The 19,257-nt window shown below is 40.8% G+C and overlaps 2 protein-coding genes across 2 annotated transcripts; one reads left to right on the forward strand and one right to left on the reverse strand.

The window, feature by feature from the left end:
- Positions 1–1,195: 1,195 nt before the first annotated feature.
- Positions 1,196–2,608, reverse strand: LOC125230552 (B-cell receptor-associated protein 31). The gene has a single exon (XM_048135736.1). It carries the CDS (start codon positions 2,465–2,467, stop codon positions 1,802–1,804), a length of 666 nt encoding a protein of 221 aa, XP_047991693.1. The 5' UTR covers positions 2,468–2,608; the 3' UTR covers positions 1,196–1,801.
- A 209-nt stretch (positions 2,609–2,817) lies between these two features.
- Positions 2,818–18,539, forward strand: LOC125230259 (dynactin subunit 2). The gene is made up of 10 exons (XM_048135367.1): positions 2,818–2,965; positions 3,055–3,257; positions 3,434–3,569; positions 5,213–5,319; positions 5,859–5,975; positions 6,720–6,795; positions 8,221–8,376; positions 9,119–9,215; positions 17,456–17,556; positions 18,257–18,539. The coding sequence occupies exons 1-10, from the start codon at positions 2,930–2,932 to the stop codon at positions 18,332–18,334; spliced, it is 1,107 nt and encodes a 368-aa protein (XP_047991324.1). The 5' UTR covers positions 2,818–2,929; the 3' UTR covers positions 18,335–18,539.
- The last annotated feature ends 718 nt before the right edge of the window (positions 18,540–19,257 follow it).

The following is a 19,257-nucleotide window of genomic DNA, read 5'->3' on the forward strand; positions in this document are numbered from 1 at the left end:
GACGTCCGCCGTCGCGCGACCGCGGACGCGGATCTAGACAACGAATATACACAACCGTGCAAACTATCGCTCTTCGGTCGTGGACGTGGCCTTGACCGCACGGGCGTCCGATCGAAATCTAGCTCGCTGGATGTTTTGGTCAGCCGAAGCCACGTCCCGAAGACCGTGCACACTGATCGGTCGCGGTCTCGCGACCGCGGACGTCCGCGTAGTATGTTCCTAGCTTAACGTATAAGAGTTGTAACTACCCGAAAATGTAAATAGTTATTTGTTTACATTCTCTTAAATGCCTAAATGTACAGAGTATAGCCAACGTCACAATCGACTTCGCTTCGTAAGTCGCTAGCGCTGCCTATCGCTCATATTAGTGAAGCGACAGAGCGACTGCGTTACGATCACCACGTAGCGTCAACGATCGTCACCTCGGCTAGGCTGGCAGGTCAGTTTAGTTGCTTTGACCATGTTATTATTTTGAGCAGTAGTAATATGTAAATATTACAACAAAAGAGCAAAAAAAATAGTCATGATTGTAGACATTTTAATAAGTATACAATAAGTGACCTATTTTCTTGGCTCTTAAAAGTTATTGGTTGCTGCATAGTAGGTATGAAGATTTGAATAAATAACCCTTAAAACGAAGTATTGACTCAATTAGAGAAATCCCCAAAATATGTTTAATGGAATAATCTGGCACATTTGGTACAGTCAGCAGCAGAAGTTACGTAACAGGCAAGGTGTTCACAATGATCCTAACACGTTCTTATTGTCTTAAAAATAAGATCGTGTCAAGTTCATTTTGAACACCTTGCCTGCTACGGAACTTCTGCTGCTGACTGTATATAACTATAGTTTTTAGTTTTCTTTTGACAACTTATTTGTTACTTGACTACTTGCAAACAATTTGCACCCTTACAATTCTCATATATGATAATGTCCAAGGGTTAAGCTGTGTTTCCACCAAAGAAGAGCAAGGATGCAAAAAGGGTTGTGTTAGATGTGTTGTGTTGTGTTAGATGTGTCTTACATTCTTCGCTACACTTCCTTGCACATCTCTGATGGAAATATTAAGCCTTTTGGCCACTAAAAATATAAATGTGTCATTGAAATCTGAATTTATACATGACTTGGGATGTTACTATAAAAAATTAAAGATTTCAGTATATTTTCTAAGCTGTTTTACACATAAAACAATAGAAACAGTAGAAATATATATTGCAAACATAAAACATAACTACAAGTAACTAAAATACGTAAATTAAAACAAGCATACTAAACATGTCTTCAGAAACTCAGAACAGAGTGATACATAGGCACTTTTGATAGAAAATTATTTTACAGTAAAAATAAGTGATTTTTTAAATATTTATAGTAATGCTTATTAAATTTGTTCTCGCAAAAATGCAATATGTGCATCATACCATGAAGAAATTTGTTAATATTATAGTAATGCATTTGGAATAAGTTTAGAGAATATTTTATTCCAAAAGGCTCTACTAGCCCTTCTCAGGAAAATCACAGAGAATTTGTTACTACCATGACCAATGAAATGCTATAAGTTAAGATATTAGAATGCTGGAAGAATGTTTACCAACTTTAACTGTGTGCTAACTTTCAAAACATAACCTTGAAGTATGTTTTTTCCAATAACTAGTAAACCTCAAGGACTCGAGGTTCACAAATCAATGATATATTTGTTGTTTCATATCTCATTGGAAAGTTGAAGCAAGCCACAATCAATTATCTTTCACACTACCTAGATTAGCAAATGAGAATGGACTTTGAAAAGTCTACAATCTTAGAATTACTCATCTTTCTTGTCACCACCAATTGTGAGCTTCTTTTGCAGTTTGCTGTGTTCCTCTGTGAGCCTGTCATACTCTTTTGACAGACTTTCAGCCTGCGATTTCACAGCCTCCTTGTCTTTCTTTTCCTTGGATAGTTCCTTCTCTAGAGCTGAGATTTGGTCCTTGTAGTCCTCGAGCTGCTTCTTGGTGGCCTCGTCGCCGGCTCCCGCCTGGGCCAACAGCGACCTCGCGGCCACGGACGCGCTCTGCGCCTGCCGGAAATTTGCCTCAGACTGCGCCAGAAGAGTCGCCAGCTCCGAAATCAACTGCACCAACCGGCGAATCACGACCAGCAGAAACAGCGCGAAACCGGAGATGTAGAAGTTTCTCTGAGCGCGGAACAGACGCATGTTACCCTGCATCTCAGCGTCCAGGTGCTGGTGATCCGTCGCCTCGATGTTCGAATACTTCTGCATCTCCCGAATGGCGTCCAGCAAGCATAGTACCAGAACTCCGATAAGGATCAGGAAGTACACAGACGCTTGTCCGCTTATGTAAGCCAGGAATTTTGACCTGAACAACTTTTGCCATTTGGAGGGACTTGCGATCGGCAAAGCAAGCAAGCAGACGATGCCTATTTCGGCGTACAAAAACGTCGCGATGATGGTCCACTGTAGACTCATGGTGAATGCGTATTATTTAGCACTGGATTTTAGTGGTCCAACTACGGATAGAAAACACAGAATGATGGAATATTTACGAAATCGCAAAAGGTAAGAAATAGCGGTGAATCACCAACTCCAAAGTCAAAGACGATAATGACGTGCAAAGAGAATATAATCACTACGTTTTTGCTACGTTTTGATGACGTGACGTGTACTATTTGCTGTATTGGCAATACTGTTTTTGAAATAAAAATGGTTTCAGAACGTAACTTCACACTCCGTTACACGTAATTTTTGTAATGATTTCTAGAAAAGTATGATTGTCGTTTATCTTTTTTAATCGCAACCTGCAAGGAACGAAACGACATTGTCAAATTTGACAAAGGACGAAAACCACTGACGTCACTTTTGCCCGAATTTGTGTATTTAAAATTTATCATAATTTAAGAGAGCTACGAATATATTTACTGATCACTAAAAATGGCAGACCCAAAATACGAAAATTTACCAGGCATAGTAAGTTTTGCTTCATATTGTCCGCCAAAGATATCGATTAAACATGGTCATATTTGAGTAAACTTACAGGAAAATGTTAAATTTTTCAGGCTTACGACCAGCCTGATGTGTATGAAACCGGTGATTTACCTGAAGCAGATCAGCCGGAACCCTTTGAGGAAGAAGAGAACGAATCTATCGAAACACTGCACTTGTCTGTGAAGGATTCCTTCAATAACTTCAAAGGGAAGTTTTTGACTGGTGCAGTAGATTTCTCTGACCGCTTGAGCAGAAAAAGCAGGATTGGGTACAGGTAAATAGTGTTTTCTTGGTAAATTAACAAAACGATAGACCATTTCACTATATATTTGTCATTTGTTTAAAGCTTTTTTAAATGCTTTGCTTTTTTAATCTAAAGAACCTTCCCTTAAAGTTAATTTCTTCATTTAATAAAAGCAGGTTGTATAATCTCTGTGTACGCATTCCTAGGGCTGGTGAATATGAGCTGGCAGCCGAGGGTGAGCCGGAAACAGTCTTGGAGCGCTACAACAGACTGCGGTGCGAGTTCTCAGACCTGCTGGAGCAAGTGGCTGAACAGCAGAATAAGGCTACGGAGAGCGAGAAGGTGAGGCTAAAATTACTTGGCACATACTACTGTGGTATTAGGCTAGATTAGTGGTGGGCAAAAAGCTACGCAAAAAGCTTGAAATTCAGATGGGCTGGTCATGTGGCACGACTCACGGATGGCAGATGGACAGCGGAAGTCACAAGATGGTGCGGCCCTCTAGGCAAACGTCGCAGCGGCAGACCATACACAAGATGGGACGAAGATATTAAAAAATCAGTTGGCCCAAACTGGATCCAAACTGCCAAAGATAGGGACATGTGGAAATCGATGGAGGAGGCCTTCACCCAAAAAGGGTCTAATGCACCAGCATAATTAAATAAAAAAATAATGTAGAAAAAAATGTAAACTGCAATTAGAATAAAAGGCTTTTTTATTTTTATTTTATAGTGGTGGGCAAAGTACAGCCCGCTTTACCCCTCATATGCTTAGACCAGGGGTGGCTCACTCCGCGATTCTAATGCTGCGCTACAAGTACATGTACGCGGCCGCGAGTTCGTGGCCCGTTGAGTGGTGACGACCTTCGCGCGGCGCAATAGAATTCAATGTCGGCTGCTCGCGTGCGGCCCGTTTGTTAATGTAGATAAGAATTATTTAGAAAGGCGGCATTTTGTAAACATCAAAGGAGTGAGCCTTCTGTACTTGTACTATTATATATTCTGTGCTTAGACACGGATCCATGCGTGGGAATTTTAATCTAACGCTTTAAATGTCAAGGTCACTATTTCAATGACCAAAATTGACAGGTCACATACAAGGGGTTTATAAGAGCTGTATCTGGCCCGCCACCAGTCCAGTCCAAAATAGTGTTGTGGTCAGCATTGTAGTAAAAGTTATTTGGCCCACCTTTAAACTTCTTTATATTTTTTCCCTGAAAAAAGTTGGCCACTAGCTTACATTATAATTCTTGTATAAACACAGTTTCTAACTTAAAATAATAGTCATAATATTATGAGAAATAAATTCATTTATATGAGATGACTAATAGTGTGTTAATGTTAAAATGTGTCTTATTTTCTATTTCTTTCACATTATGCCAATAATTTAATATTTAAATATCAAAAGGGTGAATCAACTTTTTCTTGCCTGTTATTGCCATGGCAACGGTCCCCTGAGTCACGCTGGTTTTATGCAAAATTATGCTACTGAAATTATGCAAGCATGCATGTAGTCCATGTTTGAAGGTGGCAAATTAAGGAAAGGGCTTGTTAACACCAGAAAAATGCATGTTTTGTATAAAACCATGTAGCATAATTTTGTTTAAAACTGACGTGACTCAGGGGACCGTAACTATGGCAATAGCAGGCAAGAAAAAGTTGATTCACTCAAAAACGCCAATTTCATCATCATCCTCCTTGCGTTATCCCGGCATTTGCCACGGCTCATGGGAGCCTGGGGTCCGCTTTGAAAACTAATCCCAAGTTTTGGCGTAGGCACTAGTTTTTACGAAAGCGACTGCCATCTGACCTTCCAACCCGAAGGGGTAAACTAGACCTTATTGGAATTCGTCCGGTTTCCTCACGATGTTTTTCCTTCACCGAAAAGTGTGAGTCAGGGGACCGTAACCATGGCAATAGCAGGCAAGAAAAAGTTGATTCACCCAAAAACACAAATTTAACGTCATATTATTAATATTTGTGCAGGACGAGTACTCGCGCCTGGCGACTCAAATAAACGCCACAAAGAAGATTCTGGAAGAGCTGAAGCTTGAGGAGGGAGAACATGTTGATCCCACAGCGGAAAAACTCAAGTAAGACCTTTGCCCATTTAGGACTATCTACACACAGGCGACGCATGTCTTAAGACGCGAAACGGAAGTCAACGCCACGCCGCCCGAGTGTAATTTAAAAAACGTCTCATCAGTACATTTTGTATAGGAAGGACGTTACGACGACGTTAGGGACCGTCCACACTCAAGAGACACGTGTCCGTCGACGCGGATCGGACGTCAGCGCCACGCCGCCTAAATGTAATTTAAAAAACGTCTCCTCAGTACATTTTGTATAGGAAGGACGCGCAAGGGACGTCGCTTGGCGCGCGCTGCGCCGCCTTGGGGCGCGTCTTATTACGTCTTTCCTATACAAAATGTACTGATGAGACGTTTTTTAAATTACATTCATGCGGCGTGGCGCTGACGTCCGTTCCGCGTCAGCGGACATGCGTCTCTTGAGTGTGGACGGTCCCTAAGACGCGCCTCAGATGACGCGTCGCTTGGGGCGCGTCGCTTGAGGCGCGAGAAGAGGTAAATTATGCCACATTTCCATATTGCTAATTATACTGTTGTTTCAGGGAGTATTTAGCTCAAGGTGGTAAAAAGAAGCAGCCGGGTGTAGCTACCGCTAGTCTCAAGTTGAAACCAGAAGTGAACCTCGCGCAAACCACCCGCATCGCTCAGCTGGAGCACAGGTATATTCCTATATTACACAAGATTATTGATTTATTAGGAACTTGTTAAAAAACGATATTATATCTTTACTTTAAATAAATCAACTTTAGACACCTATAAGTGTCCATACTAATATTGTAAATGGGAAAGTGTGTGTGTCTATTAATCATAGTAGCTTTGTACTTTGTATAATTTATTGAAATTAATTTCCATAGAGTAGGTACCTAGTCTGTTAATATTTTTTTTTATGAATACTTTTGCTTTTTAAATTGTACCTATATTGTTTTTATGCATGTTAATTATAAGATGTAATGTTTTGAAAAGAAGTGGCCCGCCGAGTTTCTTCTGGTCCCATAGTTGATACCCCCCTCCGACTGAGGGGGGACTGAAATCTTCTCGAGGCTGAGGCGTAGGGTTAGTGCCGGCGTAGCTTTATTTGATGTTCATATGCGCATTGTGATATGCCTACTTGGAAAATAAATATTTCATTTCATTTTATTTCATTTCTTTTTGTTTGTCCGTCTCTCACGATAAAACGGAGCGACGAATTGACGTGATTTTTTAAGCGGAGATAGTTGAAGGGATGGTGAGTGACATAGGCTACTTTTTGTCTCTTTCTTTCGCGAGCGAAGCCGTGGGCAAAAGCTAGTATATTATATATATTATATGGCGCGTTATAATGTCCTATAGGAATTAAAGTATCAAAAACCTGCACATTTTGAATTAATGTATGTACTGTAATATGCTTATATTTAATTTTAAAGGTTACACAAGTTGGAGCAAGCAGCGGGCGTCAGAGACGAAGAGGCTTTCCGAAGACTGCAAGCTGCAACTGGAGAGGTATGTAAGCAGAGAATATACTTATCCTTGTAATCTTTTTAATTTTCTGTAAGAACACAGTCCACACGTGACTATTGGTGGATTGTTTTGCCTAGATTATCAAATGAGAATGGACTTTGAACAGTCAACGATCTTAGAAATACTCATCTTTCTTGTCACCACCAATTGTGAGCTTCTTTTGCAGTTTGCTGTGTTCCTCTGTGAGCCTGTCATACTCTTTGACAGACTTTCAGCCTGCGATTTCACAGCCTCCTTGTCTTTCTTATAGTTCCTTCTCTAGGGCTGAGATTTGGTCCTTGTAGTCCTCGAGCTGCTTCTTGGTGGCTTCGTCGTGACTATTGGTGGTTTTTTTGGTGACTATTGGTGGATTTTTTGCAGATGGGTAAGCCTAAGAGCGACCCCAGTCTGAATGCTCTAGAAACTTGAGCTCGCGAAAGAACATAACAACAACGGCTCGGCCACTGTAGGACATGGTCACTTTTTCTTTAGTTTTTAGTAAATGCGGGTTATTTGTAGTGTCATCTAGCGACAATCACGCGTCAAATAGCGTAAATTATCAGTACTACTAGTCAATAGATGTCGCGACGAACGAAGAGTCTAATGCTCACCATTTTTTAGCTAATATTACAATAGTTAATCAGTATTCTGTTTTCAATTCCTTATGCTTGTGATATAAGTTGTAAACTGTTCTAATATGACATTTTTGGCAGACGAGACACTGTTGACACCTAGTATCGAGTAGTGGTACTGATAACTTACGCTATTTGACGCGTGATTGTCGCTAGATGTCACTACGAATAACCCGCTTTACTTTACTGATGTATAGAGTTACAACTCTTCCCTTATTTATTCCTCTATGGTTTTAAGAAGATACGGTAGGGGTCAATTCTCCATACAAACGCTCTCGACTATTTCCTCCCTGGTTTTTGAAGATAGAGCAATGATTTTTTCAACACAGATTGTTATTATTTGTATCTGTGTCGGACCATTTTGATTTTTTTGATATTCTTCTTTTTAAAGACTCTAGAGCCAATCAAAAATTTCCAAAAACGGCCTTTTTCATTGTGGCGCAAAAAAAGGTGTGATACTCAAGATTGGTAACAATTAACCAAAAAAGCTAAACGGTCCGACATAGATTATTTCATTGTTAATTCAGATTCTCAAATTTTGTTCCGATTGATTAAGTTTTGAAGGAGGAAAGAGTCGAGAGGGGAACCTCGATTTTAAAGATTTTTTTGAAATATCTTTTGACTGAGTTGTTCTTAATGGACAATTTTTTTCGATAAATCTAGCTAATAACACTTGTATATTTAACTAAAATTCCCAAGTTGAAAGGGGGGCTCCTTTCCATTTTAGCATTTTCGCTACCGTATCCTCTTAATAAAATCTATTTCAGTAGGTATATAAGTTGGTTGTGTTTGACAGGCGACGCTGTGCGGTGCGGCCGCCACGTTAGCGGCGCAGACCTCCCTGCTGCGGCCCGCGGAGCTGGCGGCGGCGGACGCGCGCGCCGCGTCACTGCTCGCCAACGTCGACGCCATACGCGCCGCCCGCGTCGCTGACCCCGAGCTCGACGCCAAGGTGAAGTATACTATAGTCACATCTCGGACGCTGGCGATCAAATATATGAAAGAGGCGCATTCCTAGCACACATTCTAAGCTCGTGTAGGTGAACGCGTACCATGCTTGTATGAGTGAGATATGACAGGTTGACTGTCCGTGTTTTTGACAGGCGGTAACTGTGAGGTAACCGAGAGGGGGTGGGCGGCGCTTTTAGCGGGGAGCGGAAGTGGCCATACTGTACGATAGTACTCTTTATTATACTGTGGTATAGTGTAGGGCCACAAGCCGCGAAGCTAGCGCCAGCGGAAAAAGACTAAGAAACTTTTTGAGACGGAGTGAAAGGGATTAAATTTGAACGAAATATTTAATGTTGTCCAGAAAATATTGCCAATTATAAAAATTCCACCCTGTATTAAGCCTCCTTAAATCCTTATGATTCGAAACCAAAATTAAAACACGACAAAATTAAGTTTCTAGTTTAGTTTTTTTTTTTTTTTTCAAACAATATCAAAAATTGTAAAAAAATCCCTAGGCCACCTCGCCACGAGCTCGCTAGCGAGGTGGCCTAGGGGTTCATGGCGTTAGCCCGGATTGCTAAAGACGCCGGTTCGAATCCGGCCTTCGCCACTGGTGGTGCTCGTCATTTTTTCTTTAATATTATATGACATCTTATTTCGATTTTTAATTTATATATAGTAGTGTGACTACTTAAAAAAATTTGTTCCCATAGTTGCATCAAAAATTGTGTTTTCATTTTCAGATCAACGAGTTATACAAATTAGTGCAGCAGATCGACGGAATATCACATTCAGAGATCCTGGAGAGAATGGAAGCGCTCGAATCTCTTCACAATCAAGGTGGGCTTGCTGGAACTAGATCTGTTGAATACTTAGGTCAAATATTCACTGTTGGTATAAATCTTATACTTTTAAACGAGCAATTCTTGTATATTTATTTATTTATTTATATATTTATTTATTTACACTGACGATCTCGGAAACCGCTCTAACGATTTCGCAGAAATTTGTTATGTGGGGGTTTTTGGGGGTGAAAAATCGGTCTAACTTATCCTTAGGTCCCGGAAAACGCGAATTTTCGAGTTTTCATGCGTTTTTCTTCGCGCGCCATCTCGTGTGCAGTAGTTGTACTGTTAAGACAGAATTCTTTCGGTCGATGTAAGTACTATTTATTGCAAACACTAGATGGCGACACAGGTCAAGGCTAAAACGAATAGAAAATACACTATTTGAGTTTTTGTGGCGAAATGCGCGCCATCTCGTGTGGAGTAGTTGTGTTGTTAAGGCTGAGAATTCTTTCGCTCGATGTAGGTACTATTTTGAACTAGATGGCGACACATGTCAAGGATACGAAACAGAACCGAGCGAAGCTCGGTTGCCCAGATATTGATATGTTAAGCCTAATATAAACTCATTAATCTATTTTGAATAAGTGTTTGTGCACGAAAGTATGTTTAGGCCTTTGTTTTCACATGTATACGAACCCTCGAATTTCACTTGCCATATGGCAGAATATAGTATACAAGTGCATGCGCTGTATGTGTCTTATATGTATACCGTTCTTGTAAATAAATCATTCATTAATTCAATGGGAAACTGTTTTACAAGACAATCCTACGGCCAAAACCGTAAACCATATTTCCGCCTTGTTTCTCAATCTCACTTTAGATTTCATTTAAAATCAATAATTCTTTCATTCACTTTACTTTGGTCGTAGACCAGGAAAAATAGCTTGACCTGGACATAATTCGATAACCGTAATTTTCTTTTTCTGTCGTATAAAGTATCATTAGTGATAGTTAAAATACAAATTATTAATCAAATTAGGGTTCTGATTCAATTTAAAAAAAAATAAAAACGAACTTTGAATATTTTTTGATTTTATAACTAAAGTATTAAATGTAATCCGGAAAAAGTGCTTGTATTATGTTGTGACACCTGCATTTCATATAAAAACATCTAATTTTTATAAATAATTCATACAGAACTATCATTTATAAAGAAGGTTTAGTAAGTTACACATTTTCAGGCGTATTTCACTAGAAAATATTGTTAACCGTAATCCTGCAATTTATTATGAATATAATATTACGTGTGTTGATAAATTATTAAAACTTATACCAATACTTTTGGCGCTTGTTCAAAATCTTAAATATTGATAATTTTAGGAAAGGAAAAATACCTAACTAAATTGAAAGATGGTAAATTTTGCCGTTAATATATTCTTAGTACTATACGAAATCAATTAAACAACAAATATGTAAGATTCATTACTTAATTGATATTTTTCTTACTTGCGCTTTAATATGAACGTTATTACCTGCAGAATAAGGTCGTGCACAGAGTAGGTATAGCTAGTATAGTAGTAGCGGGAACGGGCGGCGAGTCGTCAACACGTGTTTCATATCAAGGGCGCCGCGTTTTCAAAACGCTTCGATAACAAATATTTCACCGTCCAGTATAAGAGAGCTCCCTTATTACAAGTGACAAAAGTCATACAAATCAATTAGTCCGATAGGTCACGTTAAACTGGTCAAGTCGTTAGCTCAATAATAGTACCTATCGAGCTTGACGAGATGCTTGGATCACAACAACGTAATATGTATGAAAGCTTGCGGCGCTTAAGACTGTATTCTTTCGAGTCGTGTGTAACGTATTTTGGCGAGGCAAATTTGAAGCACAGTGCGTGTCTGTCTCACTCACTCTTACGGTAAACCTAATGAACTGTTTCACTTTCAGAGGATTTTTGAAGTAATTTGGGTAATATGACATTGTCGCGGTGAGGTCTTTCCGGTACAAATTTATCGGTGGATCTTTTCGGATTTGTGGATGATGAGCCGATGCGATGTCGCTTCATTTTGAAGTGTCGACTCTCGCGAGGGAGTTCTTAGAGGACCGCGAGGAGCGCGTGTGACTGTTGAGTTTTTGAATGATTTGAAGTTTGTGAATGATTTTATTTTGTGTGTATTTGTGTGGGCATGAGGTGTTTGTGTTGCGAGAGTCAAATCAATAATATGAGTGGTACAAATTTTATTAGGGGGCCTCATGTGTGAGAAACTCAACACTCGAATGCTGCGTAACAATGCGAGCCGAAATCGCCTAATCGGAAGTGTCCGACTTGGTATCGACTAATCTATACACGTTGTAACATGAGAAACCAGAAATCAAAACCTGGTTTCTGGTATCTAGTACCCGGTAACCGGTAACCGGTAACCGGTAACCGGTATCCGGTATCCAGTATCCTGTATCCGGTAACCGGTATCCGGTATCCGGTAACCGGTATCCGGTATCCGGTAACCGGTATCCGGTAACCGGTATCCGGTATCCGGTAACCGGTATCCGGTATCCGGTAACCGGTATCCGGTAACCGGTATCCGGTGTCCGGTAACCGGTATCCGGTATCCGGTAACCGGTATCCGGTAACCGGTAACTGGTGACGTGTCTCCGGTATTCGGTGACCGGTAACCAGTAACCAATGACCGTTAACCGGTATCCGGTAAACGGTGACCGGTAACCGGTAGACGGTAACCGGTATCCGGTAAACGGTAGACAGTAACCGGTAACCAGCATCCGATATACGGTATCCGATATCCGGTTTCCCGTGTTCGGTTTCCCGTTTCTGGTTTGGTTTTGGTTTTAGTTTTAGTTCTGTTAGTTTAAACAAAAACAAAACTGAAAACGAAAACGGAAACCGAAACGGGAATGGAAACGAAAACCGAAATCGAAACCGAAACCGACACCGAAACCTACACCAAAACCGACACCGAAACCAAGACCAAAACCGAAACCGAAAAAAATATTTAAGTTCCTAGAAGTAAAGAGTGACAGAGATAGCACTATAATCATTTAAGTTCCTGGTAGTAAAGAGTGACAGAGATAGCACTCATGTTAGTCAAACTCGTGGTATGTGCACTTCCCGTACACAGTAAAGAGTGACAGAGATAGCACTATAATCATTTAAGTTCCTGGTAGTAAAGAGTGACAGAGATAGCACTGTAATAATAAAATTTATGTTCCTGGTAGTAAAGAGTGACAGAGATAGCACTATCATAATTAAAGTTCCTGGTAGTAAAGAGTGATAGAGATAGCACTCATGTTAGTCAAACTCGTGGTATGTGCACTTCCCGCACACAGTAAAGAGTGACAGAGATAGCACTATAATAATTTAAGGTCCTGGTAGTAAAGAGTGACAGAGATAGCACTATAACAATTTAAGTTCCTGATAGTAAAGAGTGACAGAGAATAGAGATAGTACTATAATAATTTAAGTTCCTGGTAGTAAAGAGTGACAGAGATAGCATTTTTGTTATTTAAATTTCTGTTAGTAAAGAGTGACAGAGATAGCACTATTGTTATTTAAATTTCTGTTAGTAAAGACGTAAAGAGTGACAGAGATATCACTCACGTTGGTCAAAGACGTGGTTTATGGACTACTATTTGGACCCCCCAATGTCACGCTTTTTTAATCCTTTAACATGGATTGTCACATTTAGTATGACGTAATATATGAATGACGCCTAAAGATTGAGAGAGACAGCAATATTGTTCTTCAAATTCGTGGTAGTGAGAACAGGGTGCGTAGCCGAATGGCACAAACGCTCACGAAACGAAACGCTAGTAGATATCTATCTCTATCGCTCTTGCGTATTGGCGCGACAGAGCCAGACTGCGTTTCGTTTTCGTTTCGCGTCGGAGAAATGGCATTCGGCTACGGGGCCTGAACAGAGACAGCACTATGTATCGCGCGGCCGCCGACTACGCAAGTCGCCGCGTAATTATAATAACCGTTCGGCTCCTTTTCAGATCGTGTACAGTCAACAACACAGCTGGCAAGACAAAGTGCCAAAAATGATTAATTTATTTTATTTATTTACAAGGCCTTTTTTTATTTTTCAGCAACAAAAAAAACATATTTCAATGACATTACAGATAAATCCAATGCGTCATGAAACTTAAATAATAAAAAAAAATAGTAAGTAAATAAGAACATAAAGAAAAACAAACAATAAAAGTTTACAACTAAACAATTGATTTGGGCGATGACGTAACAGCGTGGCTCCGTTGCGTCGTTTGCCCCGGTGTAGGATTCGGCAGGTTGCCCCGGAACCGCCGAAAAACCACACCTTTCGGCCAGAAGTCTGCGCTCGCGATGGTGTCCTGCAGCGGCCGCGGCACGCGCACAACGAACGAGCTGAAGTGCACGTAGTGACGCGACTGCAGCTGTTGCACCCTCAGCGTGTAGCCAGTCTTCCGGCGAACGTAGTCCACCACCTCGTCTGCCACGGCGGAGTAGTGCAGGCGGGACACATACAGCGCCCTACTGGGTGTTGCGACCCGTAGACCAGAATTAACCGGCTCTGCAGTGCCACACACAGTCTTTCGAGGCGCCCTACGTGTCTTGTTTTTTCTTTCCACCAGTGTGAATCCCTCCTTATCCACACTGACGCTGGAGGACTTCTTGAGTGGGGCCCGTTCATCACGCACCTTAGTAGGTGCCTTGACCCGGTCAGCTGTTCGAGGCTGACCCACAACATCAGCATAAGCACGCTGACGTAGTGTAGAGTTTACCGGGGGCGGTCGCGCGCGCAGGGGGGGCGCGCGCGGAGCGGCGACACGTGCTGCACTTTTTACCGTGTCAGCATTGCGCAAACTGACCGACCGAACACTTGTGTCAGGCCGATTTATGTCCATATTAATATTTGAATCAGCCGTCCGAATTGGGGCATTCCGCAAAGTAGCGATTTCGTTCCGTAATTCGGCTATTGTTGTTAGGCTCGCTTCAAACTTAATTTTAACTTCCGCTAAACTTGATTTAAGGGCCACGATTTCCTTTTCCAAGCAGCGAACGTCGACTTGATCCGGCTCACGCGACGTCAGGATGGTATCCGTCGCTAAAAACTCCGGAATCCGGTCTTCATTCTCCTTCAGGATCTTCTTAATATCTTGAAGGGTCTTCTCCCCGGTTTCATCACCTCTCCGGTGAGGTACATATGTGCCGACGATCCCCAGGGACTGGCACAGCACTTGCTTCGCTTGGCAGATGTCCTCGATGGTAAAACTCGACGCACGAGAACTTATCTGCATAGCAGCAGCCGCATCCATCTTTCCTTCCCGCAACAGCTTGTGTTTTAGCTGCAGAAAGGCGAGGAACTCGTTCACAATGGGTTGACTCGGTTTGGAGAAATCCATCGTGTCAATCGCCAACGCGGCCGAGCCGCGCTAAATTCGCAATTTATTTAATTACTCATAACGCGTCTACATCGCTGCGCGCGTTGAACTCGACCGCACCTGGGCTGCGCTTACCTTTGAAATCGCCGACACACAGGTGTCGCCGTTCGCCCTCTCTTTTCATTTATGTTTCTGTTTCAATCGGTTAGCCGTTTGCCGGCCGGCAATAAAGGTTGTTTTTTTAACCGACTTCAAAAAAAGTAGGAGGTTCTCAATTCGACTGAATGTTTTTTAGGGTTCCGTAGTCAACTAGGAATCCTTATAGTTTCCCCCTGTCTGTCTGTCTGTCCGTCCGTCCGCGGATAATCTCAGTAACCGTAAGCACTAGAAAGCTGAAATTTGGTACCAATGTATCAATCACGCCAACAAAGTGCAAAAATAAAAAATGGAAAAAAATGTTTTATTAGGGTACCCCCTACATGTAAAGTGGGGGCTGATTTTTTTTTTCATTCCAACCCCAACGTATGATATATTGTTGGATAGGTATTTAAAAAAAACCGGCCAAGAGCGTGACGGGCCACGCTCAGTGTAGGGTTCCGTAGTTGTCCGTATTTTTCTCAAAAATTACGGAACCTATCAAGTTCAAAACAATTTTCCTAGAAAGTCTTTATAAAGTTCTACTTTTGTGATTTTTTTCATATTTTTTAAACATATGGTTCAAAAGTTAGAGGGGGGGACGCACTTTTTTTTCCTTTAGGAGCGATTATTTCCGAAAATATTAATATTATCAAAAAATGATCTTAGTAAACCCTTATTCATTTTTAAATACCTATCCAACAATATATCACACGTTGGGGTTGGAATGAAAAAAAATATCAGCCCCCACTTTACATGTAGGGGGTACCCTAATAAAACATTTTTTTCCATTTTTTATTTTTGCACTTTGTCGGCGTGATTGATATACATATTGGTACCAAATTTCAGCTTTCTAGTGCTAACGGTTACTGAGATTATCCGCGGACGGACGGACGGACGGACGGACGGACGGACGGACAGACAGACATGGCGAAACTATAAGGGTTCCTAGTTGACTACGGAACCCTAAAAATGAATAAGGGTTTACTTTTACTAAGATCGTTTTTAGGGTTCCGTAGTCAACTAGGAACCCTTATAGTTTCGCCATGTCTGTCTGTCCGTCCGTCCGTCCGTCCGTCCGTCCGTCCGTCCGCGGATAATCTCAGTAACCGTTAGCACTAGAAAGCTGAAATTTAGTACCAATATGTATATCAATCACGCCCACAAAGTGCAAAAATAAAAAATGGAAAAAAATGTTTTATTAGGGTACCCCCTACATGCAAAGTGGGGGCTGATATTTTTTTTCATTCTAACCCCAACATGTGATATATTGTTGGATAGGTATTTAAAAATGAATAAGGGTTTACTAAGATAAGATCGTTTTTTGATAATATTAATATTTTCGGAAATAATCGCTCCTAAAGAAAAAAAAGTGCGTCCCCCCTCTAACTTTTGAACCATATGTTTAAAAAATATGAAAAAAATCACAAAAGTAGAACTTTATAAAGACTTTCTAGGAAAATTGTTTTGAACTTGATAGGTTCAGTAGTTTTTGAGAAAAATACTGAAAACTACGGAACCCTACACTGAGCGTGGCCCGACACGCTCTTGGCCGGTTTTTGATCATATTAATATTTTCGGAAATAATCGCTCCTAAAGGAAAAAAAGTGCGTCCCCCCCCTCTATATTTTGAACCTTATGTTTAAAAAAATATGAAAAAAGATCAAAAAAGTAGAACTTTATAAAGACTTTCTAGGAAAATTGTTTTGAGAAAAATACGATAAACTACGGAACCCTACACTGAGCGTGGACCGACACGCTCTTGGCCGGTTTTTTTGTTACTCGATATCTCCGAGAATCGTGGACCGATTTTCAAATTATTTTTTTAATCGAACGGGTATAACCCCGAGATGGTCCTATTGGCACCAAGTCCCAGGCGGCGCGGCGCGCGCCACGCCGCCTGGGGCGCGTCTTACGTCCTTCCTATACAAAATGTACTGAGGAGACGATTTTTGAATTACACTCAGGTGGCGTGGCGCGGACGTCCGTCCGCGCCCCGAGACACGCGACGCTCTGGTGTGGCCGGTACCTTACGTCCCTAACCTATTAACCGATCCGCCGCGGTGACGCGGCCGGTGCGCGGCGCGCTCTCCCAGGCCCGCGCCCCGCGCGCTCCCCCGCCCCGCGACAGCCGCTCTACGACAACTTTGCACCCTTTTAAATTACTGACATTTACAGTTTCTTAAGCGCGACCTTCACAGTATTAATTTTGATAAAATCATGATTATAGTACACAAAAACCTGGTCTTAAGCAAAAAAATCTCAGTTACAATTTATACCTACTGAGAAATTCATGTTTATTTAAGCGTTAAAAATATATGTTTAAGATCGGTGTTAAATGTCTATATATACTTAATACAATGCAAATTGATATATATATCATGGTCACCATTTTTACCTACCTAGATATTCACATTAAATGAAAACGGTAAAAAAAAGTACACAATCAGATTTATTTTCTGTGTAATATCGCTAATAACTGATCGCATCTGAGTGCACCACAAAGTTAATCTAACAAAGTTTTCGGTTAACTATTTTGCTGTTAGCGAAAAGTGGGATAATGTACTTTATCTCATGATTTTTATAAGATATGAATACGATCGTCTTTTTTTTTATCTATGTACATAATTACTATTTGATGCTTAATAATAATACCCAATAAAATATCAAAAAGGACGAGTTATTGAATTATGTCCAGGGTACCTTACTTTTACTCCACTATCGTAGGAGTACCTATGTCGAATTGTGTATTAAATTTACCAAATTTTTTTTTTCAGCGAGCAATTTCGGCAAATCCCTAACGGAGCTAGAAACGCTACAGAGCACCATCGCGTCGGGCGTCAAAAACAACAAGGAGCTATTACAAGGCGTGCAAGAGGTAAGGTTACTTTGAAAATGCATACAATAGCTTTATGGAGTTGAGCTAGAAGTATGGTAGACTTATAATGAGGAGGCACACTGACATTTTATCCCGCCAGGCGGCGCCTGTGCAAGTGTCTAGGCATGTCACTGTCATTCATATGTAAGAAAGTGAGAAAAACATATTATCTTCTCGATCTCACGTATGAAATTCTTTATTTTTGAAATTCAAGTGCAAGGGACTAAAAGGGTGGCGCCATCTGTCATAACCTTTGAGTGTGCCTCCTCATTACAGCCTGACAAAAAAGAGTAGCAAACAAGAGATGCGCAACCGTCATTGAGTCACTTTCGTTTGAGAAAAGTGAGTGTTGCTATGATAAAAAAAAACACAAATTCTATTCTATTTTGTCAAGCTGTATAAGATACTAATAGAGTCAAGGGTTTTTCTAAAAACTAGTTCTGGCAATTAAGACTTCTTAGACGCGACCGCCAACATATTCACAGAGAACTACCCATTTCATGAACTATAGTTAACACACTCAGTAGCCAGTGTTCGATGTATAATGAAGCTTTGTGAGCGTCAGCTGCCGCTCCACTGATAGTTTAGAAATACGTTTTGAGTTTAATTTCCATCCATTTGATGGTTTGTAAATTGTGTTGTTTGTGAACACAACTAACTGTTGAATCTTTAGTGTACTGAAACATAATTATATTTATAGGTGTTTGCACACAACATCGACAGCCTTCAGAAGGAGATCAAGAAACTGGACGACCGCATCGGCAAACTCGCCGCGTGATGAGGCGGCCGCGAGGTTACAATGGCAACTATTATTTAAATTTATGTAGTCAATGAATATAGTCTTACCACGACAATGGTACTTACATATTGGCTAACGTACAGTCAAGTGTAAAAATATGAGTGTACACATCTTACTCAAAAATATGTCCTATATCATCTTAGTCCGGTCACCGGTGTAATAAGAGCGTAGTACCATATTTATGAGACGATTTTTAGGGTTCCGTAGTCAACTAGGAACCCTTATAGTTTCGCCATGTCTGTCTGTCCGTCCGTCCGTCCGTCCGCGGATAATCTCAGCAACCGTTAACACTAGAAAGCTGAAATTTGGTACCAATATGTATATCAATTACGCTGACAAAGTGCAAAAATAAAAAATGGAAAAAAATGTTTTATTAGGCAACCCCCCATACATGTAAAGTGGGGGCTGATATTTTTTTTATTCGAACCCCAACGTGTGATATATTGTTGGATAGGTATTTAAAAATGAATAAGGGTTTACTAAGATTGTTTTTTGATAATATTAATGTATTCGGAAATAATCGCTCCTAAAGGAAAAAAAGTGCGTCCCCCCCCCCCTCTAACTTTTGAACCACATATTTAAAAAATATGAAAAAAATCACAAAAGTAGAACTTTATAAAGACTTTCTAGGAAAATTGTTTGAACTTGATAGGTTCAGTAGTTTTTGAGAAAAATACGGAAAACTACGGAACCCTACACTGAGCGTGGCCCGACACGCTCTTGGCCGGTTTTTTCGATACATATGTTTGCACTTGATTGTACATCTTTCTTGCACTAATACGCCAGTATTCGTACTGACGAGGTTCTATACATACCTATTCGAGATACATACAGGAAGCTACAGCTAACCACAGGCTTGGGCAAATGTCAGTGTCAAGTAATATGTAACTGTGTGTGGTTCA

Source organism: Leguminivora glycinivorella, chromosome 10 (genome assembly GCF_023078275.1).
Source record: "Leguminivora glycinivorella isolate SPB_JAAS2020 chromosome 10, LegGlyc_1.1, whole genome shotgun sequence".
Taxonomy (NCBI): Eukaryota; Metazoa; Arthropoda; class Insecta; order Lepidoptera; family Tortricidae; genus Leguminivora; species Leguminivora glycinivorella.

Excerpts from the sequence above, each read along its gene's own strand:
- LOC125230552 (XM_048135736.1), bottom strand. The coding sequence starts at position 2,467 with ATGAGTCTACAGTGGACCATCATCGCGACGTTTTTGTACGCCGAAATA.
- LOC125230259 (XM_048135367.1), top strand. The coding sequence starts at position 2,930 with ATGGCAGACCCAAAATACGAAAATTTACCAGGCATA. Across the intron at positions 3,258-3,433 it reads AAAAGCAGGATTGGGTACAG|GGCTGGTGAATATGAGCTGG; the intron begins GTAAATAGTGTT and ends ACGCATTCCTAG. Across the intron at positions 3,570-5,212 it reads AGGCTACGGAGAGCGAGAAG|GACGAGTACTCGCGCCTGGC; the intron begins GTGAGGCTAAAA and ends ATATTTGTGCAG.